Source organism: Nyctereutes procyonoides, unplaced genomic scaffold, assembly GCF_905146905.1.
Source record: "Nyctereutes procyonoides isolate TBG_1078 unplaced genomic scaffold, NYPRO_anot_genome, whole genome shotgun sequence".
In the NCBI taxonomy this organism is placed as follows: Eukaryota; Metazoa; Chordata; class Mammalia; order Carnivora; family Canidae; genus Nyctereutes; species Nyctereutes procyonoides.
The window spans coordinates 9606873-9631054 of record NW_026575043.1 but is presented as its reverse complement, the minus strand read 5'-3'; the positions used below and the strand labels follow the sequence as shown (position 1 = coordinate 9631054).

General features: G+C 40.0%; 1 protein-coding gene across 6 annotated transcripts in view; it reads right to left on the bottom strand.

Annotated features, from left to right (window-relative positions):
* Positions 1–24182, bottom strand: part of KIF13A (kinesin family member 13A) — a 212482-nt gene that overhangs the window by 110338 nt on the left and 77962 nt on the right. For 5 of the 6 annotated variants that reach the window (XM_055322478.1, XM_055322476.1, XM_055322475.1 and 2 more), the window contains exon 3: positions 16235–16247. The exons of the other annotated variant lie outside the window; for it this stretch is intronic. In XM_055322478.1, coding sequence (XP_055178453.1) covers positions 16235–16247 — 13 coding nt within the window. The remainder of the gene's footprint in view (positions 1–16234; positions 16248–24182) is intronic. 6 annotated transcript variants of the gene reach the window in all.

The window sequence follows — 24182 nt, the reverse complement described above, 5'->3', positions numbered from 1 at the left end:
TATAAATACTGGCTTGCCGATGTTAAATTCTGTCAAGTTGAAAGGCCACAATTAATATGAAAGATGAGTGTCAAGTGTGTGCACATTTCATTACACCGTTCTGATAATTGAGTCAGACCCTACCCTCATCTCCCAAAACTTACTCTATTTCACAGCATGTTGAAATTATCCTTTTAGTGCCAAGTTTCAACATTTTCCCCTTTCATCTCTTTCTCCTAAGTCAGAGAGGCGAAGAGTCATAAAAAGAGAAGAGTTAAATGTCATTCATCTTGAAGAAGCTGGACTGAAATGGAAAGGAGAGCGGGTCACCAAAGCCTGTCTGATCCCCGAACCATTTCCAAGCACTGCAATTTGCAGACGCAGCTTTGCCAGCACAAACTCCAAGCCCCATACTCGAGCATATCTGCTCCTGTACACCGAAGAAGTGCCATAATAGTCACCCTTATTACTGGCAAGTTCTACTGAAAGATACCACTTTTCCATTTGAAAAGCTGTCAAGTAACTGCTGTCTTTCTGCAATGTGATTAATACTCTTCTTTACATAGGCCTAGATGTGCACAGCAAACAACATCTTAAATTAGTCAATATTGCCCAACTGCAAAGATATCACAGCATCCTCAAGACTCACTGCTAGCAAAAAAAAAAAAAAAAAGACTCACTGCTAGCCAACAGCATCTGTTGTGCACCGAGAGACGACCAAGGTAGTGTTCCTGATCTCAGGGAATTCACCATCTTCTGTAGGAAATAGCTAAGCTGTAGGTAAGTGCCACTCCACACAGCAGTTTGAATGGGGAAGGTCTTCAAACACCTGATTTTTTGTCATAAGCATCTACCGAGATGGTCAGGACAGAAATAACAGCCCCCATTTGTCAAGCCCTCACACTACAATGGAGGGAAGTAACCAAGAAAAGGAAAAGAGTGTGATATGTAGAAGGCAGTGTTGACCTACAAAGATGGAATGGTTACACTGTGGGGCAAGGCTCAGGGCAGGTTTCTAGAGAAGGCAAAGCTTGGGCTGAACATTGATAGATCATTATTAAGAAGACAAATAGGAAATCCATTCCAAGTAAAGAGGGAAGCTGGCAAGCAACAAGAAAAGAAGGTGAGCGTGACGGGAGTAGTTTGCAAGAGCAGTGGGCAGGGAAGAATGACAAATGCTGGTGAGCCAGCCAAGGGAGACTTCATGCACCTTACAGAGAAGCCTGGACTTTAGTTTCCTGGCAAATGACAGGGCCATGTTCTCACTTTGGAATGATCACTGTGGCAACAATGTGGAAGATGGACTGAATGGGCATGAGACAAGAAGACAAAGAGGCCAATTAGCAAATTATCATGATGAAGGTAAAAGTTTTTTAATTCTCAGGCTCGGGAACCCTGGGTGGCGCAGTGGTTTAGCGACTGCCTTTGGCCCAGGATCCTGGAGACCCGGGACCGAATCCCACGTCGGGCTCCCGGTGCATGGAGCCTGCTTCTCCCTCTGCCTATGTCTCTGTCTCTCTCTCTCTCTCTCTATTTAAAAAAATAATAAAAAATAATAATTCTCAGGCTCAGCAGGGAATAGAGAGAAGCTGTAGTGAAAGTCTTTTTTTATTTTTATTTTTTATTTTCTCAGAATAAATACCTTATTTATTCTAGAAACAGCACTTTTTCTTTGGAGAATTGTACCAACTACCACTCTAGCCACTTGGTTCCCAGAAGGCACTTCCATGTTCTTAGGGAACATATAAAATCATAAATTCTATACATGATTGTTCAGGGGAGAAGACAGGGAGAGGCACACAGGGGCAAAGGAGACCACTCAGTTCCATATCTGTTGGCCATAGTTGATTGGTCCTAAAGTAGGTGTCTGACTTGGGATTTTTGGATTTGGGACCAAGGAAGCCAAACCAGTTCCTCTCAAATGACTGGAGCTGTAAAATCTGGGACACGTTAGGCCATGTTTCTAGTCACATGAACCACAGAAGCATACACAGCTGGACAGTAGTTGAGACAGAAATGAAGGGACCCACATGGGGATGGAGACAGGAGATGGGGAGACACGGTGAAACCCAGACACTTCCTGTCCTTGAGTTCAGACATCCCAGACTCATTCTGATCTTATGGTCCATCTAGCTTGAGTTCTGGTCACTTTCAGCTAAGAGACTCCCAACTACTACCAAGAGGAATACACATCAGAGATGTTAAAGGAAGAAGTAACTAGGATGGGTCAGCCTTGAATAAAGGACTGAAGGAACCATGTGACTATTAACAGCCCTGTGGGAGTGAAAACCACCCAGAGTTTCAATAAATTTGAAAGCAGGAATGGGTTTCCCCAAATCCTAGACCAATATTATAAGAGAGCACAGAGCTTCCCATTCTATACTGTAAACATACAAAACCAGTAGTGCATAAACAATGCAGTACTAACTGAATTCCCACCCATTCCAATACTCCATTCTTTTCATGTTTAATCCCTTTATCATTCAGTTCTAAAATCTGCTTCACTGGTGGCTGAGGGAAGGAGGTGGAGGTGTCACAAATGTATAATCTGTGTTATTTCCTTCTGGTTCCTTCATGCTGACTGCTTCACCTCAAAAACAAACAAACAAACAAACAACAACAACAACAGCAAAAAAACTGGCTACCCAAAGAACTTCACCAATAGCACACTCACAAGGTGATTTAGGTGTGTTCAACGCAAGAGTATTTCTTCATCAACCAAAGCAGCCCAAAACATAAACTGCAAATGTCTATGCATATGCTGCATGATCCCATCTGTGGTCCCTACTAAATGATGGTGGTTGCTCATTTGAAAAGGAAAAAAAGAATAATAAAACCCAGATGGAATCTGAGTCACCCAGACATCGTCTACCATGAGCAATCTCTCTGGGTCTGGATTAGAATTGCCAGACCAGTACCTCAGTCCTTTGTCCATCACCCCTGCTGGTGGTCCAGCACAGAGAGGAGGAGGCAGGGCAGACTCCAAGACCCCAGGGATTGTAAACACTTATTGTAGAGTTAGATCAAACTGGAAGGTTGGCAGAGAGTTCACTCTGGGGGGGATGACCCAGGCTGGGCGGTGGGGAGGTGGGAGAGATTCCTGAGAGCCTGCCTGGTCCAGTAGATTTTTACTGTTCTGGATTTGGAGATGGATCAATGAAAGAAGGGAGATGGATCTTTTTTTCCTAGGGCCTGTAGCCTATGCACCTGGTTCCTGGTCAGCTGTATCTTTAGGCATCTAGAGAGGCACACAGGACTGGTGGGAACATCTGGCTCTGTACAAAGCCAAGGAGAAGGAAAAGAGGAGAGGCGGAGCCTATAGAAATTTCAATAAGGAACACACAGCACCGTGTTTCTGAGGATTTTTTGTTTCTTGGGAATTTTTTTTTACAAACGTGACTTGGAATGACAAAGTGTAGTAGATTGTACTACTATTCCGGATCAGTCGCTGTCCTCTCTGTGAGAAGACTCCCCATCCCGACCTATTGCCATATGACTGCAGCGCCTCTGGTAGGAGGAATAGAATTCCTGACCTACTACCATCAGGCTTGGCCATGTGACTTGCTTTGGCCAATTAAATGTGGACAAAGAGATGTCGCCAGTTCAGAGCCAGTGAAGAGACCACTGCATGGTTCTCTTCCTTTCTCCTCTGCCACAATAACAGCACATCCTAGCTAGGGGGTGTCCCTTTGGACTGGAGCCCAGATTGAAGTCACATGGTGCAAAGCCACAGCTAACTCTGATTGACACAGAACATCTGAGAAATAAACCTTGGCTGTTTCAAGCCATTGAACTTTTGAGGTAGTTATTGCTGCATCACATAGCATATAAGCTGACTGACACACTAAGTGGTTATTATAAAGTGAACCAAGACTTCTATCATCCAATATTCTCCATTGACAACTTATCCAACCTCCTGCAGCCAAATCCATTTCTTGCATGTTCTGATCATGTAACTTTTTAAAAAGTTTTTTTTTTAAATTCCAGCATAGGTAACACAGTGTTCTATTAGTTTCAGAGGCATAATACAGGGATTCGACAGTTCTGTACATGACTCTGTGCTCACCATAGTAAGTGTACTTACTCTTAATCCCCTTCACCTGTTTCATCCATCCACCTACCCACCTCCCCTCTGTAGCCACTGGTTTGTTCTCTACAATTAAGAGTCTGGGGCAGCCCGGGTGGCTCAGCGGTTTAGCACCACCTTTATATCCCAGGGTGTGATCCTGGAGTCCCCGGATCGAGTCCCACATAAAGCTCCCTGCATGGAGCCTGCTTCCCCCTCTGCCTGTGTCTCTGCCTCTCTCTGTGTGTCTCTCATGAATAAATAAATCTTTAAAAAAAAAAAGAGTCTGTTTTTGGTTTGTTTCCTTTTTTTTCTTTTGTTCTTTTGCCTCTTAAATTCCACATACAAGTGAAATAATGTAGTACTTGTCTTTCTCTGATTGACTTATTTCAACTAGCATAATACTCTCTAGATCCACCCATGTTGTTGGAAATGACAAGATTTCATTCTTTTTCATGGCTGGGTAATGTTCCACTGTGTGTGTGTGTGTGTGTGTGTGTGTGTGTGTACACACACACACCACCTCTTCTTTATCCATTCATCTATTGATGGACAAGTGGGCTCCTTGCATAATTTGGCTATTGTAAACAACGCTAAAATAACACAAGGTACATAGGTCCCTTTGAATTAGTGTTTCTGTATTCTTTGGGTAAATACCCAGTAGTAGAATCACTGGATCATAGGGTAGCTCTATTTTTCACTCTTTGAGGCACCTGCATACTGTTTTTCAGGGTGGATACACCCCATAAACAGTGCAAGAGTGTTCCTTTTTCTTCACATCCTCGCCAACACTTGTTCCTTGGTGTTATCAAAAGATTTTAGCCATTCTTACTGGTGTGAGGTGACATCTCACTGTGGTTTTGATTTGCATTTCCCTGGTGATTAGTGTGACAATGTAACATTTTACACAAAAATTCTAAATGATTCTTCACACTAGACTGACCGCAGACTCTAAAACCCTCTAAAAGCTACCTCTTTCCCAGTATTTAAACTGTATTTTATTTTTTGAGAGAGAGGGAGGGAAAGGGAGTCATGTGGGGTAAGGAGGGGCAGAGGGAACCAGAGAATCTCAAGCAGACTCCATGCTGGACCCAGAGCCCGACACTGGCCTTGATCTCACGACCCTGAGATCAAAACCTGAGCCGAAATCAAGAGTTGTATGCTTAACTGAACTGAGGCACCCAGTTGCTGCCCTCTTTCCCAATATTTTAATACGCAACCTCTTTTCCCTTATACTCCACAATCTAACCAGTTTGCACTTCCCAAGGCAACTGTGATATGGTGGTAAATATATTTTTGGTTTTCCTCCTTGGTTCCTGATACAGAGCTCCTAAGCCTCTTGGAGTTTCTAAGTGATACAAGGACCTCTATGCCTGACACAGAATTTCTAAGCCCCTTGCAATTTTCCTAGTGATAGAAGCCTCTGTTGTTTTAAGTGAGGCAGCTCCTGGTAGACTCCTAGATAGCTTCACAGTGAGGGCTGGCTGCCAGAAAGAACAAGCTTTGATTAGAAGCTTGGAACTTTCAACCCCACACCCCCCAGTTCTCTGGGAGAGGAGACAGGTTGGAGATTAGTTAATAATTGATCATACCTGCATGATGAAACCTCCATTAAAACTGCTAAATAACAAGATTCAGAGAGCTTCCAGGTTTGGTGAATACATCCGTGTGCCAGAAGGGTGACACACCCCAATTCCACAGGAACAGAAGCTTCTGTGCTTGGGACCTTTCCAAGACCTAGCCCTACATACCTCTTTATCTGGCTACTCAACTGTACCCTTTATAATAAGCCAGCAAACCTAAGTAAATGTTTCCCTGGGTCTTGTAAGGCATTCTAGCAAAACTGAACCTGAGTAGGGTGTCCTGAGAACCCTTGATGTGTAGCAAAGTCAGATGGAAGTACAGATAACCTGGGGACACACTACTTGTGATGACCATGCCTGAAGTGAGGACTGTTGTCTAGGACTGAGCCCTTAATCTTGCCATCTGGGCTAACTCTAGGCAGTTAGTGTCAACACTGAACTGCCTTATAGGATATCCAGTTGGTGTCCAAAGAGAATTAGAGAACCACTTATTGTGGAAATGTCACACAGCTGGATCAGTGTTGTGACTAGAGAAACAATTTTCCCTTAACATCAATTACTTTGTTTTTCTGTTCCTCAAACACATCTTGATTCCTATCCCATATTCCTGTCTTTTGAAACCATACCCATACATGAAGGTCCTCCTTGAGCCCCACTTGTAGTTATGAAGCCTTTCTTCCTCTGAAGTCATAAAACACTGAAATACTCAATGATATTTATCGTAATCTGTTTTCTTCTTTTTTAAAGATTCTATTTATTTGTTCATGAGAGACACAGAAAGAGAGACAGAGACAAAGGCAGAAGGAGAAAAGTAGGCTCCCTGTGGGGAGCCTGAGGTGAGACTCAATCCTAGGACGCTGGGATCACACCCTGAGCCAAAAGCAGACGCTCAATCACTGAGCCACCCAGGTGCCCCATATCATAATCTATTTTCTGTTACCTACAGACCTGATAAGTTTAATCTTCCTTCCTCCATTTGGATTTCTAGAGAGCAGGGACCATGAGTTTAATCACCTCTTGAAGCCCACCACCTCCCCATATGAGACTTTTCACAAATATTCTCAATTAATATTTGTCAAATAAATGACTTTTGAATGGATGAGAAAAAAAAATGATTCCTAGGAAAAATCACACAGCAGGAAGTCTAGGCTGTCACTGAGTTCATGCAGTGCCATACCCGTGAACCCAGATATAAAGGCAGAAATGTGCTGTGTGGCTAGTGAGGACTGGGATGTGTTACACATGTAGAAGGCACATCAGACATTGAAGATGTAGTATGAGAAAAAAATATAGAAGATAAATATTTTGGATACATCTGGTTAAATAGAAAATATTAAAAATTGATTTTATCTATTTTTTAATGTACATCTGAAAACATTTTAAATTACATATGTGGCTCACATTATGTTTCTATTGGACAGCGCTGTTTGTGGCCAAACACATGGCTGAAGATGGAATATCTTTTCTGAAGCCATCCCTTACATTTCTTCCTTCTTATTGCTTCCTACTATTTTGCTCATAAAACCCAACAAACAGAAAAGCTGCTTTACACCCATGTGGTGTAACAGATAGAAAGTACAGGCAATCAGAAGGCCTCGGACTGGAGCCAAGCTCTGTCACTGGATGGTTCTGGCCAAATTCATTCCTGAGCATCAATCTCCTCTTTGAATAAGCGGGTTTGAATAGTCTGAGTTCAGAAACTTGCTCCAGCCCTGCAGTGCTCATTTGGCACATGGAAGGTGTTCAACAAATATTGAGAGAGAGGAGAAAACAGAAAAAAGAGGAAGAATTCACTTGTTTTTCTGTGTGTTTCAATGCAGCTCCTCAGGAGAGTAAGACACTTGTGCCAGATATGACAAAGCATGAGAAGCCAAGGTTCCTAGAATGTGCCAGACATTCTGAGGGCCAACAGGGAGAACTACAATCTACTCTTTTCTAAAGGCAACACTATTGGTTACTGTGACTGAGGACATTTTCCTGTTCTCCAGCAACAGAGCAAGCGTGACAGCCTAGATAGTGATTCTCCATACATGTGTGTCTTCTCCCCCTCTTTACCACCTCTTCCCAAAATCCAAAGTTTATGAGAAGGTGGCTGAACAAGCAAGCAATTAATACCTCTAAGACAATATTCTGGACTCAAAAGTAATCACACTGATAAGGAAAAGCATACCTACTTTCACACTGAAAATTAGAAGACAAAGCCTCTTTACCTGTTGTTTTGTTTTAATGAGAAGGCATAAAGCAGGTGTCTCCATGTTTGTCTAAAAGCTTTTCTTTTTAAGGGAAATAGGACACACTTCTATAAACATTGCATAAGAGCTACTGGAGAAAGGATTAAAGGTATGTGCTCCGGACTATGCTAAAATTAATGTCTCTCAGTTCAGGAGTACATACTTACAAAATGTAACACTTGCTAAAGAGAAAAGTCCAGATACACAGCACAAGACAATTTATACAAACATAAATTTCCCTTTCCATCCCAACATGGGACATATATATGCTATCTCTCTGTGTGTGACTATCATAAATAAATAAATTTAAAAAAATAAAAATAAAAAAAAATTGATCTTTTAAAAACCAGAGAAATATCTTCACCTTTTCCTTGCCTTAACACTAGGAAGAAAAAATAATAACTCTGAAGAACAAAAGAAACCTAATTTGGAAAGAAAAAGTATCTAAATATTCTCCTAGACACCACTACCAGCAGCAAGACCACATGTGAGCATCTGGTTTCCCTTAATTTTTATTGGTTCTTCCTCCTGTCTCCATTCTCCAGAGCACAGGAAGTCCCACAGGCCTAGTCTCTAAGCTCTCATGTCTTCTGTTCCTTTAATCTTCTGTTCCTTGACAACATAACAGATACCCCCTTCCTTCTACATCTTCTCTCCTCCTAAGAACTTACCTGACCTTTCCAGGGCAAAGACTGCAAACCTTGCACAATCTCTAGGCATCGATATCAGTGCTCTGCCATCATTCCCATTTTAACGCACTCTAAAATCCAACCCATCAACTTCTCCCTGCACCAAACCAGCTCTTTCTTCTCCTGCTGGATTTTCAGTCACTCTGTTTCAAACTCCGGAGTCCTCTCTGACTCCCTTTGCTATACCATCTCCTATATGCTCTCAGCATCCAAGTCCTGGATACTGTATTTCATGATGTTCTGATAATTTGACGCTGCCTCTTCTCAGTCTCCTAGCACTGCATCACTGCAGGCCCTTATTACCTCTTTCCTGGCACATTTTATTGAATGCCATCTCTAGCTCTAGCTCTGCCCCCTCATCCAACCAAACACAATTTATTCTGTGTTCTGCTTTCACATTAACCTATTGAAACAGAGCCTTGACTAAGCCACTGTTTTGTTCAAGACAGGCAGGAGACAGAAACACTGAAGATATCAAGGAACAACCCCAGCATCAAGGCCTTCCAAAGCTGGATTTGCATTCAACCTCTTTCTAGATGTGTCACCTAAGACTGCCCATCATGCCCAATTCTGTGCCTTATCATTCTATGAACACAGCTGATGCTCTTTTCTCTTGGCACATCCACCTACAATCAGATGACCAAATATACGTGGAGCTTTAATAAAAAGGTCTTGTGCATTTTTCACGAAGTACATCCCTAAGTATTTAATGTTTCTAAAGCTACTGTAAAGTATTGGGCTTCTGTTACATTTTCTTTTTTTTTTTTAATATTTTATTTATTTATTCATGAGAGACAGCGGGAGAGAGGCAGAGACACAGGCAGAGGGAGAAGCAGGCTCCATGCAGGGAGCCCGACGTGGGACTCGATCCCAGGTCTCCAGGATCAGGCCCTGGGCCAAAGGCAGCACCAAACCGCTGAGCCACCAGGGCTGCCCTACATTTTCTTTTTTTAAAGATTTATTTGTTCATGAGAGACAGAGAGAGAGAGAGAGAGAGGCAGAGACATAGGCAGAGAGAGAAGCAGGCTCCATGCAGGGAGCCCAATGTGGGACTCGATCCCAGGACTCCAGGATCACGCCCTGGGCTGAAGGCAGGCACTAAACCACTGAGTCATCCAGGGTTCCCCTACATTTTATTTTCTAATTGTTCATTGCTAGTATAGAAAAATACAATTTGTATTTTGACGTTTTTCCTGCCACCTTGCCATCTATAAGTTCTGAGAGCTCGTTGGGAGATTTCTTAATGTCTTCCAAGTATGTGACTGGAGTTATAAATAAAGATGCTTTTGCTTCCTCCTTTCCAATTTGAACATCTTTTATTTCTTTTTCTTGCCTTATTGCACTGGCAAAGAGCACTAGTCATGCTAAATGGAAGTGGCTAAAGTAATATATTTGCCTTACTCCCTATCTTAGGTGTAAAGTGGTCAGTCCTTTACCACTAATTATGATGACAGCTGTAGATTTTTAATGGATGCCATTTACTATATTAATGAGGTTTCTGCATCTCTGTAGCTTGAAGTTTGCATCATAAATAAGTGTTGACCTTTGTCAAATGTTCTTTTTCTACATTCACTGAGGTGATCATATCGTTTTTATTTATTACATTATTTTTTCATAATTAATAGACTATTTTGAAAGAAGTTTTAGGTGTAGAGAAAAACTGAGCAGATGGTGCAGAGGTCCTATTTTGGTCTTTTTTGAGTGTCCCTCATCAGTTTCATCTATTAATAACTTGATTAGTGTGTTATATTTGTTATAATTATAACCAATTGTAACCAATACTGATATATTATTAATAATTAACTTCCACTCCCCCTGGCAACCACTGATTGTTTTGGGTTTTTTTTTCTTTGAAGGCAACTAAGTTTTCACTGAATTTTAATTTGGATTTAAAGGGAATCTGGTATATGGTGAGTACTAAGTTAAAGACTGATACTATTAATAGTAACAATGGAAACAGCATTCTAAGAGTACAGTACCAGGGATGAATATAAAGACTATGAGACCTTTCCTGCACAACAGTTGGGTCGGAATAGTGCTAACTCAAATAAATATTCAGAATGACAGTTCCTCCCTTCTCCTAATCAGTACTTCTACCTTAGAACATTTCTTAGTAACATGTGCAAAATCCTTATACATAATAGAAACAGTGCATATTGCAGGTAGGTAACTATTATTATTTACCATCATCACTTAATTAGACAAAATTTCAACAACTGCCCAAACTAACTGCACAAAAAAATATTACTCATAACCCAAATCAATGACAAGAGAATCCATGTTGCTGGTGAGGTTTGTAAGATCTAATGGGTACTTTCGGGTCAGGCTAGAAACAAGCATCCAGATTATAGACTAGCCAGGCATTTGGATCTTCTTGAGAATGGAATCAGGGCAGATAGTGTTCTCTGGCGTAACCTTTAGCAAAGTGGCTCTATCTACCAGTAAAAGGGAGTAAAATTTAGCTGGGCTCAAACCTTTCTTTCTGCTAAAGTGGTGAGTAACCTTCTGCTCCAGCAGATCTCTATTTCTTTCTTTCCTTTCCTCATTCATCCAACAGTTATTCTGTAGCTGCCATGTGCTATGGGTACTGTCCCAGGTACATCATAATTTTTATAATGTCTGTAGTTTAAGCCTTTTCCAGAATGTCACATAGTTAGAATCATATTGTATATAGCCTTTTCAGATTGGCTTCTTTCACTTAGCAATATGCATTTAAAGTTCCTTCATGTTTTTTTCCATGGCTTGTTAATTCATGTAGTCTTCTATACAGTCTTCAACTGTATGGAAATACCTCAGTTCATCCATTTATTTACTGAAGAACATCTTGGTTGTTTCGAGTTTTTGGCAATTATAAATGAAGCTGCTGTAAACATTCATGTATATCTTTTGTACAGACAAAATTTTTCAACTCATTTGAGTAAATACCTAGAAGCATGATTACATAGATACACGATAAAAAGATGATTAGCATTGACAAAACTTTCAATCTGCCTTCTAAAGTGACTATACCACTTTTCATTCTCACCAGCAATGAATGACAGTTCCTACTGCTCCACATCCTCACCAGCTTTGGTATTATCAGATGTCTGGATTTTAGTTGTTCTAACAGGTATGCAGTGGCATCTCATTGTCATTTTAATGTACAATTCCCTAATGACATATGATGTTAACCATTTTTCATGTGCGTGTTTGCTATCTGATTCCCTTCCTTGGTGAGGTGTCTGTTCAGGTCTTTTGCCCATCTTTTAATTGAGTAGTTCATTGTCTTACTGTTGAATTTCAGAGTTTTAAAATATATTTTGGATAAGAGTCCTTTGCAAGATATGTTTTGCAAATATTTTCTCCCAATCTGTGGCTTTCTTTTCATTCTCTTCACGGTGCCTTTGCAAAAAGTTTTCTTTTACAGGTCACACTTTTGGAGTTGCATCTAAAACGTGATCAGCAACCCCAAGATCTTTTAGATTTCTCCTATGCTAACTTCTAGAAGTTTTACAATTTTGCACCTTATATTTAAGTTTATGATCCATATTGAGTTAATTCTTATGAAAGATATAAAGTCCATATATAAATTCATTCCTGTGCATGCCAATGTCCAGTTGTCCCAGCACCTTGTCTCTTCTGTATTTCCTTTTGACATTTCTGCTAGCCTACCTTCTTGTCATTTAATTCTTTCTTCAACTGGATCTAGTCTGCTGTTAAACCCTAACACAAAGTTCTTCATTTTGGTTGGGATTGTCAGAGTGAAAATTTCTACTTGGTTATTTTCCAAATCTGTTTTGTCACTTTTTATAATTTCTAGTCCTCTCCAACATTTTAAAGTCTTATCTTTTATCACCTTAAATATGATAAGCAGAGTTATTTTAAAGTTCATGCTTAACAATGTGAACATCTGAAGCATCTGTAGATCTATTTCTACTGTTTATTATTTTTGCTATTTCCTGTTCACTTTGCCTTGTAATGTACCTCTTTGTGTGCCAGATATTGTATTTTTTGAATGGCCTGTGGAATCTTTAGAGACTTGAGATAACAGATAACATCTGCTTCTGCCAGATGCCTATAGGAACCTCCATTCTAGGTTCACTCTGATCCAAATTTAGTGCTTGAGATTTCCTGGATCGCTCAAAGAACTTAGAACCACACAGTAATCCATGTGAAGGTTAGTTTACTTCTGTTTCATCTTTATACCCCAGCCAAGGCTGGGTCTGAATCTACTCTGCCAACCCGAAGTATAAAGTGTTTGCCAAGGATTCCACCTCTGGTAAAACTCTGAACTCCAATATTTTTGTCCTTTTAGGCTCTGCAGACCCCATGAGGCTGTCAGAAACACTACTCTGCCTGTAAGCTCCTCTATCTGAATGGTATACACCCCAAAACCAGGTTCACTTCTCTAAGGTGCCACCATCTCTTGGATCTTGATTTGGTAATTCTTCACTAATTTTGTCTTTCTCCAGTGCTTTCAAGTATATTTTTTTAATATTAGGTCCTAGCTGTCCTCAGATCTGCAGAAATCAGAATAGGACCCTTCATCCTATGACTTCTACAAGAATTTTGCCTGTTATGGCCTTTAATATACTTGATTTTATATTAATTTATTCCCTACCCCACCCCCATTAGAATGCTAGGATCAGGTCTCATTCATACAACATTCTGTTCCCTGCCCATAACAATTATTTGTTAAAATGAACCAATCAGTCTTTGAGTATTTTGCTAATTATTCATGTCAAAATTTCGTTGTTTTATTTTTTTTTGTTTTTCTTTCCAAATTTTTATTTAAATTCTAGGTAATTAACATATAGCATAATATTGGTTTCAGGAGTAGAATTTAGTGATTCATCTATTACATATAAAACCCAGTGCTGGGCAGCCCCGGTGGCTTAGCGGTTTAGCGCCACCTTCAGCTCAGGGCATGATCCTGGAGACCCAGGATCCAGTCCCATGTAGGGCTCCCTGCATGGAGCCTGCTTCTCCCTCTGCCTGCCTGCCTGCCTGCCTGTCTGTGTGTGTGTGTGTCTCTAATAAATAAAAAAACAAAAAACAAAAACAAAAACCCAGTGCTCATTATAACAAGTGCCCTCAATGCCCATCCCCCATTTAGCCCATCACCCACCCATCAACTCTCTGTTCTCTATCACTGAGTATCATATGGTTTGCTTCCCTCTCTTTTTTTCCCCTTACCATATGTTCATCTGTTTTGTTTCCTAAATTCCACATGAGTGAAATCAAATGGTATTTGTCTTTCTATGACTTATTTTGCTTCACACAATACTCTCTAGCTCCATCCACATTGTTGCAAATGGCAAGATTTCATTATTATGGGTAATATTCCGTTGTATATGTACACCACATCTTCCTTATCCTTTCATCAGTTGATGGACACATAGTTCAGTTATTGTTGATAAGGCTGCTATAAACAGCGGGGTCCATATACCACATTGAATCTGTATTTTTTATCATTTGGGTAAATATATAATGGTGCAATTGCTGGGTCATAGGGTAGTCTATTTTTAACTTTTTGAGGAACCTCCATACTGTTTTCAAGAGTGACTGTACCAAGTTGCATTCCCACCAACAGTGCAAGAGGGTTCCCCTTCTTCCACATCCTCACCAATATCTATTATTCCTGTATTGTTAATTTAGACATTCTGACAGGTGTGAGGTGGTATCTCATTATGGTTTTGATTTGTACTTTTCTGACGATCAGTGATGTTGAGCATCTTTTCATGCATCTGTTAGCCATCTGGATGTCTTTCTGGGTATCTTCTTTGAAAACTGCCTATTCATTTCTTCTGCCCATTTCTTACCTGGACTATTTGTTTTTTGGGTATTGAGTTTGAGAAGTTCTTTGTAGATTTATCAGATATGTCATTTACAAAAAAAAAATCTAATTTTTCTAAATCAATAAAATTTTATGTAATCATCAAAAACACTTTTTCCTTTCCTATTTGCTATCAATGTTACAATTTCTGCAAGAAAAGACCTTATTTATTTTAATGTCTTTTTTCAAAATACGACTCTATTGGGTCACTTATTTAATTTCAAGATGATCTTTATACTTCTCAGGTGTGCCTTATGACATGTATGTATATATATTTATAAAAGTATATATGTATATATATATAAAAGTGGTGATTTCACATGTATTTTATTTTGAAAATCTCATGATACTTCTTAGGAACTATCAATAGAAGACTTAGGGAAACCACTAAGCTCTATATACTGAGTAGAAGGTAAATTTTTGTGTATGAAGAATTAGTGATTCTTTAAAACTGTATTTTTGTGCCTTTTTGTAATTTTAGTGCTTCTCCTTCACTAAGGAGCCATATGTGGGGTTGATTAGGATCTCATTGCCTTTTTCTGTGGGGCAAGAATTAAATGTATCACAAGGAGGACAGTTTGTTCTGAAACCTCCAGGACTTACAGTAAGAGAAGGAAGAACTACTTAGGGGAACTCACATTTTTCTGAGTATCAGAGACACTTTTTTGGTTGCAGCTCTTGGGGGACTATATGTCCACATCAGTAAGTGCTCAAGGAGAACGTTCTGATTCCTCAGAGTTGGCCAGATGCCAGTGCTTACATTTCTATAACATCTTTTATTTCCTCTTTCTTAAAAGAGCTCATAGTATGTGCTCCATACGTACCTTCCTTGCTGGAGTTGAAACTCTTCATGCCAAGGACAATTCCTTTATCGCCCCCAATAAACATAAAGGATGACATTCAGCATTTGGGTGGGTTTCCATTTCTAAAAGCTAAGTTAGAGTTTCCTTCATACCCCCAGAGGCACATAAGCCAAATTTATTATAGATTCCTTACCCTCCCAGCATGTCTTATATTCTGACCATATAATGGTGGAGGTTGGGGGGTGGGGAGCAGTGGTTATCCTGTTTTGATTCCATCTCAAAGCTATAACCAGCATTATAAGCCAGGGAGGGGTTGAATTTCTCCTTCCTTTTGGCACTAGGTGTCCTTTTGGTACACAATAAAATACTCACTGGTAACAAAATCAGCCTTCAATTATTCAGGAGTTGGTCATTCAGATCCCTTCCTTCTCATATTCTTTTTCCCCCACCTAGCCTCTAACTTACAGGTTACTCACTGGTGAACATGCCATTGAAGACTGGCCAGAACAAGAACAACTCTAGTCAGTGGAGTTTGGAAGGGGCAAGAAACTCCAATGGAGCACACAGAGTTGGTGGGTGGCTAAAACACTGTCTGAAAGTGGAGAATTTTCCCAATCCTATCAACTATTCTTGGTAGGATACAGAAAAGATTATCCATCCAATCATCATTCTATGATGTCACCAGTTTTGTCTATTTTCTAGGTGGTGATACTCTATAGTCCCAGCTTCTCCACTTACCCAATGTGCAAAATAACACACTATTTCACTCTCTGAGCTTCATTTCATCATCAATAAAACAGAAACAGTAAGCTGACAGATTTGCTCTGAGGACCAGAGCATTAATTCCAAGAATGAGATAATGTATGTAAGTGCTTTGTGAATGTAGAGGAGCATTCTAATTTTATGTCATTACACACATAAATTGTTTTTTTTCATGGTTTAAGTTTTAATTAGAATGCTGATTTTTTTTTCCAATAGGAGAGGTGTTCCACATGGGTTACTGTGATGGATGAAGTCCTGGATATTTGTGCACTTAGTATGCATGCCAAATTCTGCATCACTGCTTACCTTGGGAGGTTTCCTTAATGATGGAAACAAAAATTCAGCAGCAGAAGTAGAAAGGGTTGTCAACACAGCAGCCACATCAGAGGGAAGCAATGAAAGAGAAAAAACATAAGGGAAACTCAGCATCTTGATAACATGTTCTGAAAGATACTCTACAAAGATGAGAAGCCAAATTCACTTCACTGCCTGAAGTGATAACCTATTATATTTTGTGTGAGTGTGATAAAGTATTACATTTGTTCAATGGGGTGCCTGGGTGGTACAGCTGGTTAGGCGTCTGACTCTTGGTTTCAGCTCAGGTCATGATCTCAGGGTCACGGGATCAAGCCATGAAATTGGCTCCACATTCAGCAGAGAATCTGCTGGAGATTCTCTCTCTCTCTCCCTCTCCCCCGCCACCCCCCACCAAATGATTAAATAAATCTTTAAAATAAATAAATAAAAGCCATGGTTCTCAACAATTTTCACATATTTCAACACTGAAGAGAAATTTAAGAAATTTATGCCTTCCCCCCATCACCAGCCACACACGCACTTTTTTAAACTTTCACTTTTGCATGTTGATATCTCAAAAATGACTGAAATTTAAAAAAAAATGACTGAAATTGCCACCTGGAGGAAAACTGTAAAAAAGCAAACAGTTTTCAGAGTAACAAGCCAGTAGGCTGACCGGCTCTGCATATGTTTTCCATGTATATAAAATTAAAGAGCTGAACTATGATTTTTATATAATGTGATCCTATGGTGGTTCGGCACCTTCTTGATGTGGTTGTTTTTAACCAACCTCCAGTATCATCCATTCATAAATTGTGAAATTACTGTTAAATAGAAATGAGGGAATTTTTCCTGTGGCTTTATTCCTTCTTCATGAGGAATAAAATCTGGAGAAAAACAAAATGGATTTTCCAGGGCAGAGGGCATGAAAATCAAAAGGTAGAGGCAAAAATAGCACAGTGACCTTTCTCCAGCTTTGGGCCCAACACTTGGCAAGGAGCTCTGAGGGCCCTAGATAAAACCCAGAGCTCAGTAGCAAGAGCAGAATGTCCATGGATTCCAAAAGCAGGTAGACAACTTGAACATTTTAAATGTAGGGGAAGAAAACCATGACATTCCTATAATGATAATGCTGAAATACCATCTTCTTGAAATTCTATGACTGAGCTAAAAGGATCCCTTATGTCATTACCTCAGACAGGCACAATGGGAATGTGATTTTTTTTATCTTCAGGTTTTATTTATTTATTTAAAATATTTTATTTATTTATTTGACATAGAGAGAGAAAGAAGTGAGAGCACAAGCAGGGGGAGAGGCAGGCAGAGGGAGAGGGAGAAGGCTCAGCAGGGAGCCTGACATGGGACTCGATCCCAGGACCCTGAGACCATAACCTGAGCCGAAGGCAGATGCTTCACTAACTGAGCCACCCAGGTGCCCTGATCTTCAGGTTTTAGAGGGGAACGCTCTCTAGAAAAACTGGTATCTCTGGCTGCCATCAAATAAGTCTCAACATTCTGTCTACCCTTTCGAACAGGATAAACATTTATGAATGTTAGAATAAAAATGCATGAGTGCTTTTAATTCTAACAAAGCAACAGAGCTTTGTGCATAAACTTTGGAGATTTCTGCCAAGAAACTTTCCTTAAGCGGAACACTGCTCTGGAGGGCATCAGTTCCGAGCAGGTACAACAATAATGAAAACACTGTGCACAGTACTTTTGACTAAACTTTCTCTTATTTTACTTGCTTTACGTTTTAAAAGCCATTTAAATCACTGCTTTATTTAACAAAGGACAGACAAGCGACTTGGGAGATCATAAGGCAATGAGACGAGACAGCATGGACCAAGTTAATAAAATAAACATTTCACATTAAGGCTACAATGAGCCAAGCAACCTAATGGGGGTAGAACATGCTAACAGGAATCACAGGGATCTCTCCAGAGTTTTCGTGTGCTCCCTTTATGCCGCAACTGTATAAATGATCAGCAGCACCAGCAAAGAACAAATGCTGGTTTGTAACCAGTAGTATATTTATCTCCTGAGTTGTCTAACAATAAAGCTATTCTGGGATCCCTGGGTGGCGCAGCGGTTTAGCGCCTGCCTTTGGCCCAGGGCGCGATCCTGGAGACCCGGGATCGAATCCCACATCGGGATCCCGGTGCATGGAGCCTGCTTCTCCCTCTGCCCATGTCTCTGCCTCTCTCTCTCTCTCTGTGTGTGACTATCATAAATAAAAAATAATAATAATAAAATAAAAATAAAAAATAAAGCTATTCTATCTTCAGTGATGTTCCAGTGTGGCTTTATTTGTCTTAGGCAACCAATCTTATTTCAGCGTTATAAATATTATTAAAAATATACACCTTTCACTTAGAGAGACAGCACATAATATGGGAACGGCAACATACTTCTGCTACCTTTTTCTCTGTTTCTCAGGACTGCTGAAGAATAAATGGAGGGGTTGATTGAGCCTGGATGGCTCAATCAGTTAAGCATCTGACTCTTTTTTCAGCTTAGGTCATGATCTCAGGGTTGTGAGATTGAGCCCCATGTCAGGCTCCACGCTGGGCAAGGAGCCTGTGTAGGATTCTCTCTCTTCCCTTCCCTCTGCCCCTCCTCCCCTCTTCTCCAGCTCTTAAAAAAAAAAAAAGAATAAATGGAAACTAGGAAGCATGGGTAAAAGGGAAGTCACTAAATGGACCTGATGCTATCCAAATTTACTCATCATTTAGTTTAGAACAAAGATCCTTACTAAAGAAGGAAAAGTAAGTCACTCCATGTGCTACAATTGTACTTCATAATTGGTAAATCTTTCTTAAGATTTAAATTACGAGTCCAGCAATGAAGTCATCCTAATTCAGAACCATGATTTACTATCCCAGCCCCCAGAGGCTACATGACATTCTCTGGTAGTCGTGAAGAAAAATGTTTCCAATATGAGTAATACTTATACTATAACTAACTATAGTATGCTATTCCTTGAAAAAAATTAGTATGAAATGACACTGTAAAGATAAAAGCTTTCATACATGTATATGAAAAAGGATGAATAATATCAATCATGTATCACAAATATACTCAATATTAACATTTTTAAATTAAGGCCCTCATTGATTTTATCAGTAAAGTCATCTCAACAAAGAGTTTCAACTAACTCTCAGTAAGGTCCAGGGGATCCCTGGGTGGCGCAGCGGTTTGGCGCCTGCCTTTGGCCCAGGGCGCGACCCTGGAGACCCGGGATCGAATCCCACGTCGGGCTTCCAGTGCATGGAGCCTGCTTCTCCCTCTGCCTATGTCTCTGCCTCTCTTTCTCTCTCTCTCTCTCTCTGTGACTATCATAAATAAATTTTAAAAAATTAAAAATAAATAAAACAATCCCAATTTAAAAAAAAAATCCCATCAGTAAGGTCCAGCCTATGGCAGATCCCGGCATGGCTCAGAAAGAGGAAACATCCTTGGTCAAGCAAACATTCAATCAACTATAAAGAACATCCCCCTGCAAACAGACCCCACTGACCCACAGAGAGACTTGGCTGCTGACTTATTAGAGAGTGGAGCATTCTGTGGACACTCAGAGAAAGGAAGGTATGTGTACCAACTACTACTCTCCACTTCCCATCTCATTCAGCTTCAAAAAAAAGTCCCTGTTTTAAAAATCCTGTAACCCGGGATCCCTGGGTGGCGCAGCAGTTTGGCGCCTGCCTTTGGCCCAGGGCATGATCCTGGAGACCCGGGATCGAATCCCACGTCGGGCTCCCGGTGCATGGAGCCTGCTTCTCCCTCTGCCTATGTCTCTGCCTCTCTCTCTCTCTCTGTGTGTGTAACTATCATAAATAAAAAAATTTTTTAAAAATCCTGTAATCCTCTATAAGTTATGATGATGATGATGATGATGTGTGATGTGTGTGTGTGTGTGTGTGTGTGTGTGTGTGTCTTCCAAAGCAATAAAACAAAAACAATTTGGCATTTTAGAAGCCAACAAGGTTGTGTTTCTAGATCCTAGGATTTGGAGAGAAAATAAGGACGTACATGTTGGGCTGGTGCTCAAGTGCCCTCAATAAATGTTAGCCATGATGTTTATGGTCCTGTGCATGCTAGGTCACCCGAGGATCACATCCAAAACTTAAACACTAAAATAAAATAGAATGAGGGGGTTGGACTAGAACGTCTCCAATCTCTTCCTACTCAGGAACTGTTTCACAGTAATATATGATGTTAGAAACGCTGGTAGGAATTATTTAAGCCATTTTGTAATTTTGTACAGTCCATGAAGAAGGAAGTTATTTTTAAATCAAATGTTCAATTTTCAGTAAGTGTATCATTTCAAAATTTTCCCTAACATTACATGTGAAAAGAAATTTTGACTTCTGCCCATTTTCCGAAAGAAAGAAAGAAAGAAAGAGAAAGAAAGAAAGAAAGAAAGAAAGAAAGAAAGAAAGAAAGAAAGAAAGAAAGAAAGAAAGAAAAAGAATAGTAGTTGTACATGGATGGTAGCTCTATTCTACAGAACACTAAAGCTGCCTTTCTCTCTCAGGATAAGCAAGTCTGTGGATCCCTTTAAGGTCACCCATATCAGGTATATTCAACACACAACCCCTGTCATTTCCATGCCTTTATGCCATTTCTGTCTCCCCAGTCTGCCAGACCAAATTTTCCTACTCTCCAAGACATAGATCAAAGCTCAGGTCAACTACTTCAATTTCTCGAGTGTTGTTTTGAGAACACCTTGCCTTTACCACCACTGGTAGGACCTCCCCCCACACACACAGCCAGGATCTCTATGGTTGACAAAACAACTTAGCACTTACAAGCACACACAAAGTCCTGTAGCCTTCAGTAATTTTATCTTTGAATCTCATGTATCCTTAAAATTTAAACTTCCTGAAAGGAGAGGTCATGCCATACATGCTACTTCTGTGACCTCCACCCACAATCCCACATAGTCATGCAGAATTGAAAGCATTACAAGAACTCAGAACTAATTTTTTACATTAGTGAGTTAAACATAATCCAGATGTGAAGATTTTCTTCAATTACCACCACAATCCCAAAATTTGGGCGCAAGACTGCTTGCATTTAATAGTAGTGAGGACTTTAGAGATTGTTAGCAAATGGAGGCTTTTCAATGACTTATTTAAAAATAGCTATTTCTCTAGACCAGCATTTCATATAGAGAAGTTCAAATGGATGTTAACAAGGGTTAAACCCTCAAAAGTTTCAGAGGTCAACTAAGTTCAGAACGGTATTTTGGTAAGACTACAGGAGATACACACACAGGGAAATAGGACTGTAAAAATAAGGTGGACCTATACTGGGCCAGGTCTTGAAATGAGGAATTGGTACTTAATTTAGTAGCTACTCCAGACATGGGAAGTTTAACAAACAAGTGAAATAAAGCAGTATAAACAGCATATCACCACAATAACCCTAGAGAGCTGTAGATATTTCCCCATACCTCACATTGGAAGATTTATGGGACAAGGAGTCTTCTGTCCATTTCTTGCACCTTATCAATTATCGTTAGCTACTCAGAAGTTAGATGGCCAAAGACCTCAATGTGCATGAATCCTAACACAAGTCAATGCTACAAGACACATGATGGATCAGTGTCTTCTTCTTCTTTTTTTTTTTTTTCCAGTGTCTTCTTCTGAAACAGGAATTTCTCTTCCATGTGTTAACTACTTTATTGATTGAATGTTGGAGATTACCACAACTTATATCTGAAAGATGTACAGATATATGACATCGGACTCCTGGAGATTAGTCCAAGGACATGTATTTCATGAAGTCCCTGATCACCATTGCCACTTTCACATAGGGAAGAAAGCACTGAGCTGCCTAAATTGTCCAAGTACTCTGTTAACCAACAAATATTTCTTGAGTACCAATTCCTATGCTGCAAAATATAGGTGCTTTGAGGGATATCCAGGGGAATGAGGGATGCTCTCGAATCCCAAGAAGGCTAATACTTTGTGAGAGAGACAGATACACATGCGTATAAGTGACTCTGAGTGGACTGTAATTAAGTGTCACAGCACAGACAGAAACAAAGCTCTATTTCGTCAACAAATATTTAACATCCACTGTGTGCTACTGTGTTGTAGTATAAAAATAAATTAGATATGTTGTCTTTCAAACAGTAAACAGAACTTATCTACACATATTACAATATGATGTGATACGCACAGGAACAGCCCCAAAGGGTGAGATCAGTTAAAAAAAGAGGGGAAGGGTCTCAGAAGAGAAAACCCCTAAGGAGAATTTAGAAGGCAAAAAGAGTCACCAGTCTGACATGGCAAAGCAATGGCATCCCAATAGGGGCAACTGTCTGTGCAAAAAAAGTATCAGAGCATACATCCCAAGTGAAGACCAGAGGATTTTAAGATTATTCTGTTGTCAAGTTTAGCAATTTGGCCACAGAAACAGAGATGCTGGGTCATAGGATGATACAGGATTGGGGTTTTGTCAAATAGGTGGGTAGAAAGACTCCTTCAACCAGGATTTATTGACTACAGTTCGAAGTCTTTATGCCTGCGTACGAACAAGTTAATATATCCAAAAATTTAAAACATATAACAAGCACATCTACAAATTATAAAAGCAGAAAGGGCTACGTACGCACTTTGAAGAGCCTATTACAAGAAGGCTTATTACAAACTATTACAAGAAGAATGTAAATGTCAAAAACATTAAATTCCATGACAAAGGCTGGTTTGAAAACTTTGAAAACAAGTTAGCAGATTATAAAGCTCACAGCAAGCTACAGAAAAATTTTTAGAACACACAAAGAAGTCGATTCATTCAAGGGAAGCATTATCTATCAGAGCAGTATTCTAGTTTGCTATGAAAGAGCAGATCTTCTAGAATCTATTGGGTTTAAGATACATGATTAATGTCATTTTTCAGTTGTGTTTCTCTTAATCCCCTACCCCTGTAAGACTTTGATCTTGCCACCTATGGACTTTGCTAACTGTGGTGCTTTTCAAGAACACAAATCCTAGCGGTGGGTGAAAGACTGATATGGTTCAGCAGGATGACCCAATAGGGCCCAGGTTGAGTAGAGAAGGATGTGAAGTCAGGAGGCAGACAATAGACTAGGAGAAAATGGAAAGATGAGAAACTCGTGGCCTGGATAAAATTAAAGGGCAACGATGCTGGTGTGGTGGAAAGAGAAGATGTGACAGTCAATGCGCGAGAGGTATTTCAGAGGTAGAATGTTTCAGGGTGTTCTAAACTCTGACTTGGTCATAGCAGTACACCTGTGAAATGGAATGGCCCTTATTAGGGTGTCTGGCGGGCTTAACTGGTACAGGATGCGACTCTTGATCTTGGGGTCGTGCGTTCAAGCCCCATCTTGGGTGAAGAGTTTACTTTAAAAAAAAAAAACAAACAAGCTATCCTTTACTGAATTCTAACTATGTACCAGATATGTTTCTGTTATTTCCACTTAATTTAACTCATTTAACATACCTGATAACCCTGTAAGGCTCTCTATCATTTTTCAGATAAAAAATACCAAGGTACAAGTACAACAATGGCATGACTTGCTCAAAGTCACACAACTGGCAGCAGTGCCATTAGATTCAAATCTGGGCAGTTTCTAGCTGTATACCCCATGTCTACTCCCCGATACACACATTCCAAACAGCTAGAGTATTGCCTCTCTTGAGTCTGGAAGAATTCAGTGAAAGCTCTGTAAGCTTAGGGCACTGGCTGGCAATCCATGTAGGTGCTGGTAATGTGAAATGTCCATCTCAAAGAGATGATCCATGTGGTTAATGGCATCAATTACTGCTCCGACTGTGCCAAGGCCTTTCATAAATATATAAGAGAATCTCAAAGGAGAAATGGCTTTAGTGTACAAGAAAGGAGTGGCAGTAGAAGGCTGCAAACTACCACTTCCCTCAGGATGGCAGAAAATTGAGCACTTCTGGACTAGGCTATCAATAAAGCC